This window comes from Cetorhinus maximus, chromosome 2 (assembly GCF_964194155.1).
Source record: "Cetorhinus maximus chromosome 2, sCetMax3.hap1.1, whole genome shotgun sequence".
Taxonomy (NCBI): domain Eukaryota; kingdom Metazoa; phylum Chordata; class Chondrichthyes; order Lamniformes; family Cetorhinidae; genus Cetorhinus; species Cetorhinus maximus.
In genome coordinates this window covers 226,264,917-226,279,630 of record NC_135880.1, presented here as the reverse complement: position 1 = coordinate 226,279,630, position 14,714 = coordinate 226,264,917, and the positions used below count along the sequence as shown (strand labels likewise).

The 14,714-nt window shown below is 47.0% G+C and overlaps 1 protein-coding gene across 2 annotated transcripts in view; it reads right to left on the bottom strand.

Moving 5' to 3' along the window:
* The window catches only part of ift46 (intraflagellar transport 46 homolog (Chlamydomonas)), a 30,624-nt gene extending 16,175 nt beyond the window's left edge, over positions 1 to 14,449 (bottom strand). The window contains exons 1-4 of one of the 2 annotated variants that reach the window (XM_078533306.1): positions 14,373 to 14,449; positions 11,454 to 11,550; positions 9,959 to 10,053; positions 4,705 to 4,832 (exon numbers count right to left, since the gene is read on the bottom strand). In XM_078533306.1, the coding sequence (XP_078389432.1) occupies positions 4,705 to 4,832; positions 9,959 to 10,053; positions 11,454 to 11,550; positions 14,373 to 14,429 (377 nt within the window). In that variant the 5' untranslated portion in view covers positions 14,430 to 14,449. Of the gene's footprint in view, positions 1 to 4,704; positions 4,833 to 9,958; positions 10,054 to 11,453; positions 11,551 to 14,261 lie in introns of both variants that reach the window. The other variant, XM_078533316.1, reaches the window with a different exon arrangement.
* Positions 14,450 to 14,714: the final 265 nt, after the last annotated feature.

The window sequence follows — 14,714 nt, the reverse complement described above, 5'->3', positions numbered from 1 at the left end:
TCACGAGTGGTGTGTCATAGGAGGCAGTGCTGGGGCCTCAACTTTGTACAATTTATATAAACAATTTGGCTGAAGGAATCAAAGGTAAGATTGCTAAATTTGCTGATGACATAAAGATAGGTAGGAAAGTAAGTTGTAAAGAGGAAATAAGAAGGCTACAAAGGGATAAGGTTAAGGGAGTGGGCAAAGATCTGACTATTGGAGTTTAATGTGGGAAAAGGTGAATTTGTCCATTTTAGCATGAAGAATAAAAAAGCATATTATCCAAATGGTGAGAGATTGCAGAGCTCTGAGATGCATGGGGATCTGGGTGTCCTAGTGCATGAATCGCAAATGACTAGTATGCAGGTACAGCAAGTTAAGTAGGAAGACTGAGAGAATGTGATCGTTTATTGTGAGGGAAATTGAATAAAAAGTAGAGAGGTTATACTTCAGTTATACAGGGCACTGGTGATATCACATCTGCAGTGCTGTGTACAGTATTGGTCACCTTATTTAAGGAAAGATGTAAATGTATTGGAAGCAGTTCAGAGAAGTTTACTAGACTAATACCTGGAATGGGTGGATCATCTTACGAGGAAAGGTTGGACAGGCTAGGCTTGTATCTACTGGAGTTTAGAAGAATAAGAGGCGACTTGATTGAAACACATAAGATGCTGAGAGGTGTTGACACAGTGGAAGTGAAAAAGATGTTTCCTCTTGTGGCAGAATCTAGAACTGGGGTCACTGTTTAAAAATAAGGGGTCACCCATTTAAGATGAGGAGAATTTTTTTTCTCTCAGAGGGTTGTGAGTCTTTGGAACTCTCTTCCTTAAAAGGCAGAGGAAGCAGAGTCTGTGGGGCTGGGGTTCCAGCAGGAGGGTTCAGGATCTGAACCTACATACTCTTTTGAGTAGCCAATAATAAAAAAAAAAGCTAGTTAACAAATTAACTAATAAACACATTAACAGCCCCTTAAAGGGGCACTATTACAAAAAGAAAAAAAATTTAAAGGAAACTCATCAAATTAAATTAAAATAATGTTCCCATGGCTGATGCTGCACTCCAGCCCCTGTGGCACCCACCGGTTGTGGAAGGCCTGAGGTGTATCGGTGGACACCGTACGGTCCCTCTGCAGGGTCACCCGGGTGCAAACGTAACCACGGAAGAGTGGCAGGCAGTTGGGTCAAATGATTCACTCACTGCCTGCACCCATTAATGGCCACTGTGGACAGGGCCCGGGGCAGACAGTCCTCTGCCTTGCTCGCACCCCTCTGCACCGGGTACCCAAATGTCAGGAGTGTGGGCCTGAAATGCAACCAGAATTTGAGCAGCAGCCCCTTCAAATTATTAACAAGGGGCTGCAACCTCTGACAACCTATATACACATGGAACATGGACTCCTCAAAGCCGCAGAAAATACAGGTGGCCCGGGAGTCCGTGAACCATCTTAACCTACGATTGTATGGGACTGCTGTGTGCAACCCCCTCTGTGCCAAATCCCCAATGGTAGAGTGGATGACTCCCATGTGGAGAGACCTCCAACTGGGGCCCCTGCCACGTCCGGATGGCAGGGCAAAATGCCACGGCGTGTCCGGCAGTTGATTAGGGCGAGGAAGTAAAGGGTATGCAGCAGCAGCCTGTACAGGAAACCCCTCCGTGCAGATCAAAAAAGCATGGAGGGAGTTTCCATGAGACCGTTCAAATTGTGGGGCTGGGGTTCCCGAGGGAATGTTCGGGATCTGCACCTATATACTCTTATGAGCACCTATGAACTAAGAACAGTTAATCAAATTAACTAATTTAAACAAACTGACAGCTCCTTAAAGGGGCACTGTAACAAAGGAAAAAAATTAAAGGGAACCTTTCCAAATTAAACCAAAGTGTTGTTTTTTGGAGCACTCCAGCCCCCCTGGTACCCAACGATCATTGAAGACCTCATGGACACCCAGCTGCGAACGTAGCTGCAGAAGAGGGTGAAAGTCAGGCCACATGACTCCCTCAACCGCTCGCTGCCTGGACCTATTTATGGTCAACTTTGCCAGGCCCAGAAGCAGGCTTAGGAGGAGGTCTTGCCTCATCCCTGCTCCCCTTCTGCACCCGGTGGCCAAAGATAAGGGACATGGGGCTGAAGTTCAGCCAATGTTTCAGGAGCAACTCCCTGAGATAATTAAAAGGGGAATGCAATATCCCACAATCTATGAATGCATGGAACACAGACAGGTGGCCTGGGAGTCCGTGAACCATTGTAACCTACGGCTGTACTGCATGCAACACCCTCCGCGCCAAATCCCCAATGATAAAAGAGAGGACTCCCACATAGATGGCCTGCCACTGGAGGCCCCCGCCATCTCTGGACAGCAGGATGGAACGCCACGACATGCCCATACAGCTGATGGGGGCGAGGAAGTGAAGGCAAGAGCAGCCCATACAGAAAACCCCTCTGTACAGGTCGAAGGGGCTGGGGTTCCTGAGGGAGCGTTCAGGATCTGCACCTATGTGTAGAGTCATAGAGGTCTACAGCACAGAAAAAGGCCCTTCAGCCCACTGAGTCTGCGCTGGTCAAACAAGTACCTAGCTATTCTAATCCCATTTTCCAGCACTTGGCCCATAGTCTTGTATGCCATGGCATCGCAAGTGCACATCCAAATACTTCTGAAATGTTATGAGGGTTTCTGCCTCTACCACCCTTTCAGGCAGTGAGTTCCAGATTCCCACCACCCTCTGGGTGAAAAAATTCTTCCTCACATCCCCTCTAAACCTCCTGCCCCTTACCTTAAATCTATGCCCCCTGGTTATTGATCCCTCCGCCAAGGGGAAAAGTTCCTTCCTGTCTACCCTATCTATGTCCCTCACAATTTTATACACCTCAGTCATGTCCGCCCTCAATCTCCTCTGCTCCAGGGAAAATAACCCCAGTCTATCCAATCTCTCCTCATAACTAAAACTCTCCAGCTCAGGCAATATCCTGGTAAATCTCCTCTGCACTCTCTCTAGTGCAATCACATCCTTCCTATAATGCGGATTCCAGAACTGCATGCAATACTCTAGCTGTGGCCTAACCAGCGTTTTATACAGTTCCAGCACAACCTCCCCGCTCTTATATTCTATGCCTCGGCTAATAAAGGCTAATCCCATATGCCTGCTTAACCACCTTATCTACCTGTCCCACTATTTTTCTGATCTTGCCCCTTCAGGCACAAGCTTTACTGGAGTGCCCAGTTTTCTTGGGCAGCAGCACAGCCTGGATGTTGGGCAGGACCCCACCCTGGGCTATGGTGACCTCTCCCAGTAGCGTGTTGAGCTCCTGGTCATTGCGGATGGCGAGCTACAGGTGGAGGGGATGATGTGGGTCTTCTTGGTGTCCTGGGCTGTGTTGCCGGCCAGCTCGAGGATCTCAGCGGTGAGGGACTCGAGGACGGTGGCCAGGGAGACGGGGGCTCCAGCTGTGACAAACTCGGCATAGTGACCCTATGCAGCAGCTGGTTGATGCAGCTGATGGGGATTTGGAGGCTGGCTCTGGAGGAGTGAGTCTTGGCCTTGGTGTACCCTCTGCCTCCAGTTTTACCACCACCGGACATCTTCCAGGGTAGCACAAATGAATCTCCAGTTAATTCCCAGCACCTGAACAGAATTAAATACTCAATTATGTACAATTAACAGTCATAAGTGTTCAACTGCACAAAATAGTTGGTGTACTTAGTGCCTTTAAGTGGCTCATTTGTAATTGATGCTTAAAGGAGTGACAAATGGTCGGCATCATTTACTGGACATAAGTAACTGCCTGTGATAAGCATGGACAGTGGGAACTACATTAAAATACTTTAATTCATTGACTCTTCAGACTCTTAACTGAAACTTCCTGCAGTTTCAGGCACTCTCAACCCTGTAAGATGTTGAGCCTTGTGACATTGGCACTTTTTTACCTGGACCATCATAAATGGAGATGTTCATACCTTTTTAAATAATAACTATTTTTAACATCCATAAACTCCAATTGCTCTGAAGTGCAACTGACCACAACCTCTCCCACACTAATGCTGCCCCCTGTACCCTCATCCTCCCTGACACATACTAGCTCCCCATGACACATCCAATTTAAAATGTTTGCCCATATCTTCAAATCTTCCAATGGCTGCACATCTCCCACATCCTCCAAATGTGATTTTTTTTTAATTCACTCACAGGATGTGGGTGTCACCAGCAAGGCAAACATTTATTGCCAATCCCTAATTGCCATTGAGGAGGTGGTGATGAGCTGCTATCTTGAACCACTGCAGTCCACATGTTGTTGGTACACCCACAGTGAAGCTAGGGAGGGAAAATAGCCCCTCTCCTTTACCCGGACATTTGTAGCAAAGCTTTCAGTCACCTTGGCCCTCATCTCTGGAACCCCTGCCCTATACTGCTCCACCCCTAGTTTCTCTTATAAACATCTTCTGACAACACATCTTTTTCACATAGTCTTTAGTTGCCTTTCCCAATCCTCTCCAATATCTCAGCACATGTTCCTGATAATATTTCTCTGCAAAGTGCCTTGAGACATTCTGTCTGTTAAGTGAAAAACATTGATGTTGAATTTCCATCTTAGATCAACACAGACCAGGAGTTTTGTCTGAGTGTTCTGGTCCATACGACCTAATAATGCACCACATTTACACCAATTAAGCCTTTGGAACAAGCTCGCTGGCTTTCAGTTCCCTTTCACCTTTTGCTCTGGCTCACCCTTCTGGTGGTACTCCATGCTCCTCATCATCATCATCAGATTCTGTATCATCTGAATCTTCATCATCCTCCTCATCCTCATTTTCCACAAACCCCTGCTGCATGGCCTTTGACCCTTTCTTCTTCTCCTGTTGAATAAACACACAGATTGCCCATTTTGAAGAAGAAATAACTTCAGATGATTGTGTATGTTCCTCATCGCTAAGCCTTCTACTTCAGTACTTCCTGTGCGGGAAGAACGCTGATTTTCACTCCACTAGAGGTACTGACTCTTTCTGGGAATTCTGTTGAACTGGCCAATTCTGGTACCTTTGCCAATAGTTACAGTGAGATCCTGGACCCTGAGAGTTACAGCTGAGCCTGATCCTGTCCACACACACACAAAAGGGTCTGTGGGTAGTGATCATGATGATGACCGAGTGTGGCATCAAGGAGCCCATGTAAAACTGGAGTCAATGGGAATCAGGGGGAAAGCTTTCCGCTGGTTGGAGTCATGCCTAAGACAAAGGAAAATGGTTGTGGTTGTTGGAGGTCAGTCATCTCAGTTCCAGGACATCACTGCAGGAGTTCCTCAGGGTAGTGTCCTCGATCCAACCATCTTCAGCTACTTCATCAATGACCTTCCTTCCATCATAAGGTCAGAAGTGGGGATGTTCGCTGATGATTGCACAATGTTCAGCACCATTCGTGATTGCACAGACACTGAAGCAGTCCATGTCCAAATGTAGCAAGACTTGGGAAATATCCAGGCTTGGGCTGACAAGTGGCAAGTAACATTCACGTCACACAAGTGTCAGGCAATGACCATCTCCAACAAGAGAGAATCTAACCATCGCCCCTTGATGTTCAATGGCATTACCATCAATGATTCCCTCACTATCAACATCTTGGGGGATTACCATTGACCAGGAACTGAACTGGACTAGCCATATAAATACTGTGGCTACAAGAGCAGGTCACAGACTAAGAATCCTACGGCGAGTAACTCACCTCCTGACTCCCCAAAACCTGTCCACCATCTACAAGGCACAATTCAGGAGTGTGATGGAATACTGTCCACTTTCCTGGATGAGTGCAGCTCCAACAGCACTCAAGAAGCTTGACACCATCCAGGACAAACTACCCGCTTGATTGGTACCCCTTCCACAAACATTCACTACCTCCACCACCGATGAACAGTGGCAGCAGTGTGTGTACCATCTACAAGATGCACTGCAGAAACTCATCAAGGTTCCTTAGGCAGCACCTTCCAAACCCACGACCACTACCATCTAAAAGGACAAGGGCAGTAGGTACCTGGGAACACCACCACCTGGAAGTTCCCCTCCAAGCCACTCACCATCCTGACTTGGAAATATATCACCGTTCCTTCACTTTCACTAGGTCAAAGTCCTGGAACTCCCTCCCTAACAGCACTGTGGGAGTACCTACTTCACATGGACTGCAGCGGTTCGAGAAGGCAGTTCACTACCACCTGCTCAAAGGCAATTACGGATGGGCAATAAATGTTGGCCTAGCCAGCAACTCCCACATCCCGTAAATGAATAAAAATAACCTTGGCTGGTTGCTCCCGTCTCTAACTGTCAACATTTAGCCAAATGGACCACATTAACTGAGATCAGCTAACTTTACATAAATCTAATCTGAGGTCCTTCCAGTCATTTGGGCTCAGTTATGGACAGGGCAATCCTTTCCCGACCAAGTTATCTGAGAATCTGCATGATCGCTGTGATCAGCTGACAAGAGTACAAATCCAAGTACGAGGCACAATGCCAATTTCTACCTCTCTGAAACGAACAGAAGGAACTCAAATTGAGACAGAGCCTTTGAGCCTGTTGAGCTCCCCCTTTCATTCAGCGAATGTACAGAACCTGCTTGCTGCTGAGCGCATGCCTCTTCCTCTGCAGCGGAACCTTATTTTCTTGACAGACTCTGTCTACTGCCTTCTTCAGTAGCCCTTTAGTACTACAGCCAGTGATCATTTCTGGTTGCAAATGTCCACAGGCACGTTGAGGGACGCAAAGTAGTCACTTCTGATAGTTAAACACAACAATTTCCAGTACTTGAAGTGATTGATCAGGAGTGGGAGCCTCGCTGATTGCCCTTTTACTCGAACCCAAAGGATGCTAAGGTCATTTTTAGCAACACCACTACAGTCCCAACTTAGACAAGTTAACTCAGGATGAGGACTGAACCTGGGACCTTGCCAGACAGCAGGGCTTAATTCAAGGTCTAAAGCAGCTTTTTAAAAAATTCATTCATAGGATGTTGGGTATCGCTGGCTAGGCCAGCATTTATTGCCCATCCCTAATTGCCCTTGAGAAAGTGGTGGTACTTCTTGTACCACTGCAGTCTATGTGGTGTAGATACACCCACAGTGCTGTTAGGAAGGGAGTTACAGGATTCTGACCCAGCCACAGTGAAGGAATGGCAATATAGTTTCAAATCAGGATGGTGTGTGGCTTGGAGGGGAACGTGCAGATGGTGGTGTTCCCATGCATTTGCTGCCCTTGTCTTTCTAGGTGGTAGAGGTCATGCGCTTTAAAGGCACTGTTGAAGGAGCCTTGCTGAGTTGCTGTGTGCATCTTGTAAATGATACACGCTGCTGTCAATGTGCAGGGGTGGTGGAGGGAATGAGTGTTTAAGGTAGTTGATGGGGTGCCAATCAAGAAAGCTGTTTTGTCCTGGATGGTGTCATGAGTGTTGTGGGAGCTGCACTCTTCCAGGCAAGTGCAGAGTATTCCATTACACTGTTGACGTGCCTCGTAGATAGTGATCAGGCTTTGGAGAATCAGGTGAGTTACTCGCCTCGGAATTCCCAGTCTCTGGCCTGCTCGTGTAGCCACAATACTATATAGCTAGTCCAGTTCAATTTCTGGTCAATGGTAATGCCCAGGATGTTGATAGTGGGGAATTCAGCAATGGTAATGCCATTGAATGTCAGGGGGAGATGGTTAGATTCTCTCTTGTTGGAGATGGTCATTGCCTGGCACTTGTGTGGCACAAATGTTGCTTGCCAGTTATCAGCCCAAGCCCGAATGTTGTCCAGGTCTTGCTCCATATGGACACAGACTGCTTCAGTATCTAAGTTGCGAATGGTGCTGAACATTGTGCAATCATCCACAAATATCTCCATTTCAGGCCTTATGATGGAGGGAAGGTCATTGATGAAGCAGCTGAAAATGGTTGGGCCGAGGACACTCAAGGACACCAGGCTGAACTGCTCGGTGAATTTACAATAAACTGGTTTCCATGCTAGGGGACAGAGAAGCTACAAGACTCCTCAGCTGGTCGGACACTTCATGTATCGGTGGTTGCAGTCAGCATGGATCTGCTAAATTCCTATAAGGAGCCTGTAAGGTCCCTGAGGGAAGAGACCACTGGAATGAATGATGAGGGACCAAGTAAAGCATCACAGGAAAACACAATTTCCTGAAAGCCGCTCAACTGTCTTATGGATTTGGAGAGGAATCTCCCTGGAGGTTTTTCCTGTAATTGGGCATTGATTATCTCCCCACTCCCAGGATCTGACATCACCAGCAGAAATGTGTGGTATAAGATCCTGACAGCTTCTTCAAACTCTCCTTATTATATGCTGAATATGACTGGATGCTCCACTGAGAACAGAAAAGGGCTATAGGAGGCTCCATTCATCAGCCAATGTGGAGAGGGTATGAGCAGTAACCCAAGGAATGACAATGAATTTAATAACTGGATGAGTACAAAGGACGCAAAAGCATTGTGATATGTTATGCTGTAGTAGTTAGGATTGTAGCTTCTAGTGGCGAGTGAGTTAAATTGTGTGTGTTTGTGAAGTGGTTGGAATCTGAAGAGTGGAAGAGGTGCGTAAAAATCAAATTCTCCAGGACAGACTGAAAGATGGATGGACGGATGTCACATGACTGCTTTTTGGATATTATCTGCAGCAGTGGTCCACAAAATAATGTGTAAAGTAGTAGTGAGACAGGTTTGGCGTGAGCTTGGAGGTGGGAGCAAATTGCAGCAAACACCACACCAATGAAAGACAAACTCTGCAGTGAAAAGTAGGCACACACCTCTCACTGATATCTGTAAGTAAATACTCGAGGTTGGCTTTTCAATCGCCCGTGGAGGACGAGGTCAGGTATGGGCGTACTTTGAAAATTGAGCTCTTGGATGACAGACAGAGTGTGTTCCTACACCAATTCTCTTACACAATTTCCAGCACAGAATTGTATATTCTTCTTAATCATTACACCGCATGCTTCTTCCTACACTCCATAGCCTTTTAAAACTGAACTATCATCTTATCGCTAATTGCAGATTTATCTTGGCTTCTTTTCTACTGTTTCCAATATTGTTGCTGTGCTGAGCTTCTGACTTTAGCTCTTCAATTAGACTCATCCATTTTAAAAACATGCATGTACCCAAATCTAAGCCAGTAGTGTTAGGTATAGGGATGGGTGTTTGTGTGCGCGTACACTTGTTTTGTGTCAGGTTAGTGTAAGAGCAGAGTGTTGAAGTGGGGCTTTCAAGCTCTACAGCAATTATGGGGTTAAAATGGTTCCTGGATGCTAAGCTTAGACAGTATCACAAACACGTCTCCTGGGGACATCTTGCTGGATGATTGGTGCTTGGCGCTCACTTTGATCCAGCAAGTCTGTTGTGGACAGACCTGCTCAATGCTGATGTTATTTCCACAACTGAAAACAATGGATCCTACCAAGATGAGCTGTCCCTGGCTCCAAAGTTGATTTTATGTAAAAAATTTCTCTCCTTCCATGACAGGGGTGAATGGATAAAAGCAAAATGGTTGTGAATGGATGTTGTCTGGGGCCATTTGGCTGTGACAATGGCCTCCTCCATTTCTTAATTAGATTACATGATGGTGGTTATCCTGTGTCATTGTTGTGATGTCCTAAATTCCAGTCTTTCTTAAAGGTGTCAGTCCTTTTGTAGGCTGCACTGTGATTGTAACGCAATTAGAAAAGTATATAAACTGCTTGAAACTCTGTATTGTTGGAGAAGTCTCCTGGTTTACCAGTAGAGATTGTCTCTCCACCGGTGTAAAAATAAAGGCTGCTTGACATTTGAACGAAAGACCGTGTTCAGTGTTGGTTTGAAATACACCACAACAGTGTGCACAGATTTGAGTAGAGCCCGGGTGATATCACCTCAGAGTTATACTTTTCTCTTGTGTAGTGGTAGTGTATCACTGCAGATAGTATTGCATGCAGATCCTGACGTGAGTAGTTGTGATGAATATATGCATTACCTCAGTGGATGTTATCTTACTGTTCTCCTCCTCATACTCATCGCTGCTGTTATCTGCCATGAGTCTGGTCTGGGAACGGTTTGACCTCTGATCAGCTAAAAGCAAACAGGATGAAATTTCAGAAAATCTTTTCTTTTGCTTCGAGTCTGGATCCAAACTGACACTGGCTATAAGCATGCAACAGACCCATATTATACATTACATGTATAAATAGTGCTCTTATTTCCACTGTAGTGCAGACAAAGAGGTTTCAATATTGACATTAAACAGGGTTACTTTAAGAAGAAGGGATAAATTTCACAATGCTTCACAGTTAGGTTCTGAGTACACACCCATCTGCGGCTCCAGATCAGTAATTTGTCAAGCACAGCCTGAACAGATCCAAATGCCAATGATACAAGACCAGTTCAGGCTTCTTCGCAGACCTCAGCAGTACACACCAGTGAGGGAGAGCCATTCTTTTCCTACCAAAGCATCTGATGAGTGGGGCAGTAGGTTGAAATAAAACTGTTATAGAACACTGCAGATCTCGTAAAGGGCTGAGAGTTATTCTGGAGGAGGATGTCCTATCTTTCCAGCTCAAGACCTTTCAATGCAATGACTGTGAGGCCTGTGAAACAAACTGAAATGCTGCATACCAGTTTGTAGAGAGGCAGAGCTCGATATTCACTGGATGCTTGCAGTGACATGGGCTCAGCACTTCAGAATAACAGCAGGACCTGGGTGTCAAATACCTGAAGGTCCAAGCATCTCGGCACCACTGAGCTCAACTCACACTGTTATATTCTGGAATGGAACACAATATTCGGATGCCTCAGTGAGTAACACGAAACAAGAAGCTATCAGGTTCAATGCCCAGGGTGTGCTGAGTTACCAGGTCTTCACTAGGGAATAGCAAGGGAAGCTAAAGGTGGATTCGGAATCCTTGCTAAAGGAGAATATCCACAATAGTTCCCACTCTGGATCATTAACCAGTGATTTCTGTCAAAGTAATTATGTGTGCAGGAGATTGAGAGAGAATGGAATTTGGCTTCTGTGTTACCTCCCACTGTGAATAACAACTTTCTCACATAACAACAGCTATTTGGGTAATAACATGGAGAGCACTGTGTCCCTGGAACTGTACCTCCTTCAGGAGTCATTGCCTTTGCAAGAGAAGGGGCAAACATTACAGATTGTATCAAGACACAAATACAAGTGGTTTCTGCCAACAGGTATTTTGTTTATTCAGTTGGAAACAAACTAGAGCCATCATAAACAAAATAAAATACTGTCAGCAATGAATTTCATTGATACCTGCACTTGTGACTTTGTTTGTGATGATTTACCTCATCAGCCTGTCACATTTGCCATGTTATATCATGTTAGTTCACGTGTTACTCTTCATGTAAAACTCCCATCTGTAATCATCAGTAGTATATAACCTCTCCTGACTGTGTGCCCTCCTCTATCTCTCTCTCCCTTGGACCACATGCTTCCTTCAACTGGGACTTACCAGGCTGTCTTGGGGATGGAGTGTAGATGCTTGCTACCTCTTCAGAATCATTCACATCCAGACTTTCATCATATGGTTGGTTAGTAACAAGCTTTGTCTGAAAACAAATTGAAAGGTTCTTTTAATTTAAATGAAATAACCGGTTTCAAACACCGAAGCAAATAAGTCTTTTGTGATGTACTTTAAAAAATAAACATCCTTGGACTAAAGAACAGGGTGAAAAATATTGGCAAGGATAAAATCCCCGATCATCATCCAGTATCTCATGCTGGGAAGAGTCTGGAAACATCTGCTGAGGATGTCATTGAACTCAGCTGTGATGGCTCTCACAGTTGAATTTTCAGCTGACACTCACAGGCTAGGTTTACACATGAAGCATGGCCACTTGGATGAGAGACATATGTAGGCCAGAACTGAGTCAGGGCTCGACACATGAGACGAGGAAATAGAGAGTTACCAACATGAATCCAGCAGGAGGTTTACCACGTACAGGTTCCGCTCACATGCAAAAAGCCTGGATATCAGCAAATCCAGAAGTCATGGTACATCAGTGGAAAGGATTTACATTCAGTCTGTCATAAAAAGAAAATGATTTACAGACTGACTTATCATATTTGTCAGAAATGTCCCAAAGCACAAAATTGAAAAGGGATTAATTACACTGACATGCCGGCACTGTTATGTAGGCAAGCACACAATTTGCCTTGCGTACAGCAAGATTCCATAGATACCAATGAAATAAATGAAGAGTTAATGTGTTTTGGTGTTGTTTGTTGAATGAGAGAATCTTGGCCAGGTCACCAGGAGAACAGCCTCATCTGAGTAGTGCCATAGAAAGTACTGTATTCAGAAAACAGATCTGCGATTTGTGACATTCCCCTGTCCTTTCCTTACACTCTTTCAAATATTTTATTTTTAAAATATTTATCCATTTCACTTGGTAAATCCTTCATATATTCCCGCACTATTTCTGGTACAGTTTTCGGATAACAACAATTTTCCTAACCACTTGCTGTGGGTTTCAAGTGTCAGTCATGGCCCAGTGGGTAGCACACTCACATCTGCGTTGGCAGCTTTGGGTACAAGTCACACTTCAGGGACTTGGGCACAAAATCTAGTCTGATTCTCCCCGGTTCAGTATAGAGGGAGTGCTGCACTGTCGGATGGTCAGTACTGAGGGAGAATCACACTGTTGGAGGATCAGTATTAAGGGAGTGCGGCACTGTTGGGCAGGGGTGGGGTCAGCACTGAGGGAGCGCCGCGCTGTCGGAGGGTCAGCGCTAAGGGAGCGTCGCACCGGAGGGTCAGCGCTGAGGGAGTGCCGCACTGTCAGAGGGTCAGTGCTGAGGGAGTGCCGCACTGTCAGAGGGTCAGTGCTGAGGGAGCGCCGCACTGTCAGAGGGTCAGTGCTGAGGGAGCGCCGCGCTGTTGGAGGGTCAGTGCTGAAGGAGCACCGCACTGTCGGAGGGTCAGTGCTGAAGGAGCGCCGCATTGTCGGAGGGTCAGTGCCGAGGGAGTGCTGCACTGTCAGAGAGTCAGTGCCGAGGGAGTGCTGCACTGTCAGAGGGTCAGTACTGAGGGAGTGATGCACTGTCGGAGGGTCAGTGCTGAGGGAGTGCCGCACTGTCGGAGGGTCAGTACTGAGGGAGTGCCGCACTGTCGGAGGGTCAGTACTGAGGGAGTGCTGCACTGTCAGAGGGTCAGTACTGAGGGAGTGCTGCACTGTCAGATGGTCAGTACTGAGGGAGTGCTGCACTGTCAGAGGGTCAGTACTGAGGGAGTGCTGCACTGTCGGAGGGTCAGTACTGAGGGAGTGCTGCACTGTCAGAGGGTCAGTACTGAGGGAGTGCTGCACTGTCAGAGGGTCAGGACTGAGGGAGTGCTGCACTGTCAGAGGGTCAGTACTGAGGGAGCGCTGCACTGTCAGAGGGTCAGTACTGAGGGAGTGCTGCACTGTCAGAGGGTCAGTACTGAGGGAGAGCTGCACTGTCAGAGGGTCAGTACTGAGGGAGCGCTGCACTGTCAGAGGGTCAGTACTGAGGGAGCGCTGCACTGTCAGAGGGTCAGTACTGAGGGAGCGCTGCACTGTCAGAGGGTCAGTACTGAGGGAGTGCCGCACTGTCAGAGGGTCAGTACTGAGGGAGTGCCGCACTGTCAGAGGGTCAGTACTGAGGGAGTGCCGCACAGTCAGAGGGTCAGTACTGAGGGAGTGCCGCACTGTCAGAGGGTCAGTACTGAGGGAGTGCCGCACTGTCAGAGGGTCAGTACTGAGGGAGTGCTGCACTGTCGGAGGGTCAGTGCTGAGGGAGTGCTGCACTGTCAGAGGGTCAGTACTGAGGGAGTGCCGCACTGTCAGAGGGTCAGTACTGAGGGAGTGCTGCACTGTCAGAGGGTCAGTACTGAGGGAGTGCCGCACTGTCGGAGGGTCAGTGCTGAGGGAGTGCTGCACTGTCAGAGGGTCAGTACTGAGGGAGTGCTGCACTGTCAGAGGGTCAGTACTGAGGGAGTGCTGCACTGTCAGAGGGTCAGTACCGAGGGAGCGTCGCACTGTCGGGGGGTGAGGGGCGGTTTTGGAGGCGTTAACGCTGTCTGCCCCCTTCAGGTGGATGTTAAAAATCCCACACAATTATCTATAGTAAATCAGTGACAACATTGTTTCTGCTATTGGCGACCCGCTGACATTAGCGGCTTCTCTGGCTGCGGGCTCATTAATCCGGTGTCCTGACCAACATTCCTCCCTCAACCAACACCCAGTAACCGGCCGCTCATTGTGGGATCTTGCTGTGCGCAGTAACACCCCCGGGTTACCTGATCGCCTCCACTCATTCCCCCCGCCTAACGCTGAGCAGCCCCTACACTCAGTCACCCAGCTCCGAGAGTCAGGCGACTCCAGCCTTTAGGCCGCGTTGCTATGGTTACCTTCGCTCCCTCAGAGTCCGACTCCGCCATGAAGCCAGCCTGGGCATAAGCGCGCATGCGCAAATCCCTCCTCCAGACCGACCTCCATCGACAAGTGTAAGATAAATCAAGAGAACACCGCGGTGCTAGCTCCCACTGTGGTCCTCCCGAAGCTGCGCCACCTGCAGGAGATTAACTTATCTGCAACTATAGCTACTGCAAATTGTTTGCACATTAAAAACGGGATGTATTCAGATCATTTAGTTTCACTGGTCACATTTTATCTTACTTATTTTACTGTTGTTTATGCAAGCTTGCTGTGCACAAATTGACTGCCCAGTTTCTTACATTATAATAGTAACT